Raw genomic sequence first — 6917 nt, 5'->3', positions numbered from 1 at the left:
GGTATATATGTGTGTGTGTGTGTGTGTGTGTATATATATATATATATGTATATATACTGTATATATATATATTTATGTATTATCTATCTATCTATCTATCTATCTATCTATCTATCTATCTATCTATCTATCTATCAAAAATCTCTTCATTGAAGAATAGTACACTGTGTGTGGGATAAAGTGCCTGCAGAAAGAATTATTGTTTAAATGAAAACATTGTCTGATTCTCCTGCAGTGACCTTTGTGTGGTATGAATGAATAGCCAAGACCATTAGATGTAAGATATAAACCCTCAGGAGAATGAAAAGTAGCAGGAGATTCGTGACCTTTTCAGAACTTGTGTTCCAGCTGTTCCTCTCTGCTTCACCTTTGATGTTTTGTTCCCTAAATATATTACTGTTCAAATGTCAGCATATTTTTCACCCAAATATCAGAAAGCAGTCGTGTTTAGTACTTTAGAGAACTTAAAGTAAATGGGTACTGAGCTAAAATCAAACTAAAGCAAAGTAACCATTGTACGGTCGTTACCATGAGATGCCTGTTTCTCCCTTTTTCCAGCGCAGACCTTCTTACTGATCCTCTGCCAGTACATTCCAGTACTTCCAGGTATGAGGCTCACCTGCATACTCTCTCCTGCCTCCTTCAGTGCAGTTCTGAGTGCCTGAGTGCTTAGCCCTATGCTTTAATAGTGAACTGTGAGGTTGGCAGTGCTGGGAAAATAAGAGTAGACCCATTATGAAGCAAGCTGTATATTAGCTTGATTGATCTTTAATGTTTAAAGATTATTTTAAAAAGAAAAAATGAACATACAAATATAAAATATAGCAATAAACATTGAATCTGTTGATATGCATCAAAAAAGGAATCTGTGGTGGGTTTTGCTATCCTTTAAAGTGACACTAAATTCAGGCGTTAAATCTTAAAAATGCATTCAAGGACCTCAACTATTAACAAAATGTATCCTACTTTTGTTCCCCATGGTCCCTGTGCAGTGGCGTAACCAGAGTTATGGGCGCCCGGGGCACAACATTTTCGGTTGTTACGCCACTGTCCCTGTTTGTGTTGTAAAGTAGTCACCGCTCCAAGCTCACTCCCATGATGAATTACAATCTTATGTTTAGTTTACTTGTATTGAGATTGTAGTCCATCACAGAAGTAAGCTTGGAGTGGTGACTACTTTACAACACACACAGGGACCATGGGGAACAAAAGTAGCCACCCTCCAGAAGGAAGGACAGTGTCAGCACCAATTCAGAGATGATTTGAGGATCTACAGATGAGTGATACACAAATAAGATACATTTTTGTTAATAGTTCAGGTACTTGAATGCATTTTTAGGATTGAAGTAGTGTCACTGTAATTAATAAGAGTGCTCTCAACATGTTAACATTGTCTAGTACTTTGCATCAGGCATAATACTGTAAAAGATTTCTCTATGAAGATCATAGAACATTTTAAGTATTTTCTGTGTTCTTTCCGATCAAGCTTTTTAGTCATACGTGTGGTGTTACGCAGTTGTAATACTGTAAAATAGAGACATGCGTCACAAAAAAATACTGAATAATCAGCTGCACAGGGGCAAGCTACTGATTCTATCTGACATTTACTATCTTATTTGTCTCGAAGGGAATTTTATGAAGATATCCTCAAAGAGATAGATTTTGATGCAGATATTTGTATTCGGTTTACATATAAACTCCAGAAGCCATTATACTAGAATGTGTTGGCAGCAGCTGTTACAAAAAAGGAAAATAAATAATTGAAAGGCCAATCATGTTTTTACAACATCTCATAGCTCTATGGATTTATTATTTATTTGGTTTTATTGCATCGGTATCCCTATGATCTTACGGACTCTCTGTGTTCTCCAGGCCATATCTCTGCTGGCTACCAGTGACTGATGAATGTGGGATGTTTAGGGAAGATTTAACACCGGGGAGTAAAGCGTATTATCCTGGTGACATATGAACAACCTCAGTGTGCTGCCTATTCCGTAATTATGTCTGAAGCAAAATACAGGGGGAAAGAATAACACTGGAGCTGTATTTAAAGGGTTTATACTTGGACAGAGAAAGTGGCAAACACAAGCACAGGGCCCTAATGCCAAGTCAGTATAGACCTCCCTTTGCAAGTGCAGCTATCCATTGTCATAGCCCAGCAATTGCTACCATCCTTGCTGCTTTCTCATTGACATAATCGTGACATCACCATGAGACTAGTAGTACCGAGTACCTTAAGGTACCTAATCTAATGCCACATCTTTTAGGTAGGTAACTATCCTCACTGGAGAACTACTGGAGAAAACATAGAGAAAAGGAGCATTAAAGAAGAAGAACCTATCACTATCTCCTTAGATGAAAAAGATTACAATAGAGTGCTTGTATGCATTGGTGAAGCCTTAATGGTTACTGCAATACTGGGCTGGAAAAAGTGTGTAGCCACCTTGCCCTAAGTGGGGTGACTATTTAAATTGAGTTTGCTGAGACTGTATTCAGTCTAGCTGATTGCGTAGTCTGTACTCATTTAGTTTTCCCTAGGCATTCTGTCATTGGTTGCATCTGTCTGCTGCAAAGTGTAACCTGTCCACAGAGCAGAGCAATCAGTAATGGAATGCTATGAATATCTACGTGTCTCCAGCCAATCAATAGGAGTTTCCTGGCCAGTGGTGCATGCTGGGAGAGGACATAAATGTCTGGGTCTGACCATGTGAGGGTCTTTCTCCCCCGGGCCTCCTGCCTGGGAGATGTGTGTTACATGTGTCCTGTCTGACCAGGCTTGAAGCCTGCAGGTGGGCAGATGGGGACTCAGTCGGGGTCCAGAATTATTCCTGGGATGGAGAGCCAGGGAGGAACTTTGTCTGCTGGAGGTACAGGAGAAACCAGGATGGGCTTGGACCTTAAAGAGAAGTCTGTTGTCTCACCCAGGGGAGATCTCAAGCTATATTCAGCTATGGTGCACATCAGTGTCATCGCACTTTTGGTCTGAGGGTCATTTACACTGTAAAGAAGAAGAATGTTTGGTGAGTCTGGCATTCAGTGTTTCCCAGATGTCTCCGGGTTACACACTCTCTTCCTGTTCTGCTGTTTGTTCTAATAAAGCATCATAAAATTCCTAAAAGTGACTGGCGCCCAATTTGACTTCACACATGCCACATTCCGGCTAAGGATCCATCCCTGAGGTGAAATGTCAGTCCCTCCTGCTCCTAGAATCCAGGGGTGCACTACGAGTGTTTTGAGCCAAATAGCGCAAGCATTTAGGGAAACCTCCACTTTTTTCTTTACGGCATTTCCAGGAATATTATGTATAGCAGCTAGGACTTGCTCAATGTGCCCAATGTGCCCAAGGGATTGTACATTGAAGTAAAACAATTTTAAAACCAGCAGGTAAAATAAACAATAAATAAATATACAAACATTGTGCAACTAGGTGGTTTAAAAGGCAGTGGTATTTACTAATGGTAACCTTAAGAAAGTTTAAACTGAGAATACAATGTATAAACAACTGGCCCTGCCATAACAGCACAGGACATAATAAAAGAAAGCCCAACCTAAAGATGGATGGCCAGTCGTTTGGGCAGGTTTATTTGAAGCTCTAAAAGCTGACTTCCTGTAACTGCTCACTCTGTGCCAGCATAGGCAATTTACTGATACTGCCTGAACCTCAGAACTCACAAAGCCACCAATGATGTCTTAGTTACCAAAGCAAAGCTTCCATTGGCCAAGCTGTGGAGAGATATGAATGGCCACAGAACTATACAGGCAGATAACAGATGGTAGCAAATGTAGAAATTTGAATTGTTTCTAAGAAGTATCCTAAACATGTACATTTTGTTTAGAATTCCTCCAGAAAAAAGATCATTTCTAGTATATGAGGGAGCCTAGGCACTCCTGTGCCCATTTCCTCATAGCTGTATATGTGTAGGGTGGGATCTAAGGCAATGCTGCCTCTAACTGCTAGTCTCAGAAGATTTGGATTGAGGTTTCATGACATTACTACTGTGCAGCTCACTGTTGTTCTTGCTGGAGGTTCTGACATAAGGAGGAAAAGCCCTGCCTCTACCAAGATAACCAACTCTATATCGAGACACAGTGCAGAACATGACATGGTAAATCAGTAATAAAGATCAACTGCTGGGAGACCACAGACCATACTGTTGACTAGACCTTTGCCTGACATTTTTGTTCCAGTCTCACACACATTTTTCAGAGTTTAGTTACCTAAGCAATAAATAGACTTTAGCCTTGTCCTCCATTCCATGCATTTTACTTGCTAAGTAATGCAGTTGCGTCCATTCATTCACAAAGCTCCCCATCCACATCATTCCGCCAAGGGATTGTTTTCAAGCCCAGTAGAACGTGACCTGAACCAGCACATGCTCTTTAATTTGCAGAGCCTGCATGTACAAGACCTTTTGGGAAAAAGAATAAAGAAAAAAAGATTGACTACATTACAGAATAAATTAGGCTTGGTGTGTTGGCTGTATTACAGAGTTAATTTGAAATCAGTGAGAATGTTGCTGATCCTTCAAGCACCAAAGAATTTCCGGCGCCAAATATATATATGTCAGCGAGAGGCATGTAAATTATCTTGGGATCCTTTTATCTTTCATTTCAGTCTGTTCTAACAAACTATGCATGATTAATGGGTCTTTCTTTGTCTGATTGTCAAATTATGTCAATCTCTTTGAATTCTGCAGCACATAATGATTGTTCAGCGTCAGTTGACTGTGCTAATAGAGGAGCTAGATGAATTTCGCCTTTCTCTGAAACACTACGTAGAATCCGTTTCAGCTCAGTCAGGCAGTCTACAGTAAGTATGTGGTGCGACCGATGACCTTGTCTCTTGTTATATAATTCTTTGTATCACAGCCAGGACTGTATACATCAGCAGTTAGCAGCCATTCTTTCTGGTATTGAGGTCTTAGATTTAAACACACAGGACCCTGTCTACAAAGACCTAATACAAATACATAGGGGTCTATTCACGAAGCAGCCGAAGGATCTAGCCGTAGCTTCGGCCGATCCTTCGGCTAGCTTCGGCCCCAGGACCCCTTCGGCTCAGTAGAACCGAAGGGCTGCTGTACGGGCTATTCACAATAGCCGTACAGCTCCCGAACGTAGCCGAGCAACTCAGTCGAGCCAAAGGCATATGCCTCGGCTCGGCTGAGCCGCGCTGAAAGCCGAAGCTGGACGAGCTGCCGGCCATTGGTCGGCCGACAGCCTGCTCCTGACAGCTGGACGGAGCCAGCCGTGATTTTACGGCTGTCTCTGGTCACTTGCAAAGAGATCAGCGTCCCTGGTTACCAGCTAACCAGGGACACTGATCTCCAGACAGCTAACTCTCCCCGGCGCTCCAGGAGAGAAACACTGCTTTTTCTTTTTTTCTCTCTATTCTGACACGGAGCCGTGTCAGAATAGAAAAAAATAAATAAATGTTTGCGCATAGGAATGCATTGCTAGATTCCTATTGGCTATTTCAATTTGCAATAGCCAATAGTAAACTAGCATCGCACCCGCCCTCTGCTGATGGACCTGATGGGGAACTGTAGCAGAGCATGTAGCTGAGCATGTTCGGCCGACCCGAAGCCACGTGAAGCCACCGTCGTGTGGTCCTTTATTAACTCTAAGCGTATCTCAGTAAAGAAAATAGGAGAGAATAATAGCTTGAGTTTTATTTTTGAGGAAAGAAAGCTTGCAATGAAGTTAAACATTTTAATATAATGTTGCTGCAGAAAAACAGGCACCATAATTGGTCAGGATATACCACCAGAGCCCCTCAAAGTGCCTGTACAAATAACTTTCTGAAAATTGAAGCTTCCCCATGCATTCCATGTGGCAGTGCCCAACCTACATCACTCAGGCACAGATTACCGCAGTATGAAGTGCAGGAGGTTGATAGCCAATAAATATTCAGATAATGCATTTATAGCTTACTTAATCGCAGACATTATTTACGACCCAACTAATCCTTTCAAGCAGGAGAGGAAATAACTCAGTAAATTGTATATTGTTTCCATTCACCTATTCAGTCGCACCCAATGGTAAACTTTACAATTCTACAAAAACACAGACAGAAATGCACAGACAAATAAGTCATGTCATGTTTTTTGAACAAGTAAAAAAGTGTATTCATGCCCTGACTGGTAACTTTAATCTATGGGGTTAAGGCTTTTCCCCAAAGTTCTCCTTAGGGTAACGGGAGGACACAAACTAGCGTCCTCCCGTCACCCTAGGCTCAGTATACCGCGAGCTACAGCTCACGGTATACTGAGACGCCGCAGCTGAAGCGTATCCAGGCAATTGTGCCGGGATCCGCCCAGCTGCGTGACTGACAGCTGGCTCTGCCTATCTAGAGGCAGAGCCAGCTGTACTCGCCCCCACCCCTGTCCGTTCCGCCAGTCAGCGCTGGCGGATCGGAGCGGGGAATCCAGCCACTCCCCTGTCATGGCAGAGAGCCGTGACAGGATCGAGAAGTGAGCGAACGCCAGTATGTGTTCGCTCACCTCCCGATCTACTGAGCCGACCTGTGGCAGTTTCATTGTCACAGGTCGGCTAGAACTATGAGGTGAGTGAAAAGCACTCACCTCATAGTTCTCCTTTAACCTCAAAATCCTACCCTTATCTTCTCTGCTAACCTTAAAGGAAACCTGTCATAAAAGGAACATTGAGGCAGCTGTTGTTGGCCTGTTCTTCTATAGATGCTTTTTACTTGGCTGTTACATTACCCCTTTGGCTTCAAAACTTTGAATCAATGATGTGAAGCAAGTATACAAAAAGAGCATCTGACGTTACTCTGACTTTCCTGATCTGCAAGTTTATTTCTGGTCATCAACTCAAAGTACTGAAGCCAGAGGGTTAGAGTAATAACCAGGCAATTGGCCCCTAAGACTACAGATGTGTACCCCGGCAAGCCCCCC

The 6917-nt window shown here is 42.4% G+C and overlaps 1 protein-coding gene across 1 annotated transcript in view; it reads left to right on the top strand.

The window, feature by feature from the left end:
* The window catches only part of NECAB1 (N-terminal EF-hand calcium binding protein 1), a 112874-nt gene that overhangs the window by 100728 nt on the left and 5229 nt on the right, over positions 1-6917 (top strand). Inside the window, exon 10 of the mRNA XM_018572077.1 lies at positions 4698-4810. Coding sequence (XP_018427579.1) covers positions 4698-4810 — 113 coding nt within the window. The remainder of the gene's footprint in view (positions 1-4697; positions 4811-6917) is intronic.

Source organism: Nanorana parkeri, unplaced genomic scaffold (assembly GCF_000935625.1).
Source record: "Nanorana parkeri isolate BGI_ZX_2015 unplaced genomic scaffold, ASM93562v1 scaffold43, whole genome shotgun sequence".
Taxonomy (NCBI): Eukaryota; Metazoa; Chordata; class Amphibia; order Anura; family Dicroglossidae; genus Nanorana; species Nanorana parkeri.
This window is presented reverse-complemented; position numbering and strand designations above follow the sequence as displayed.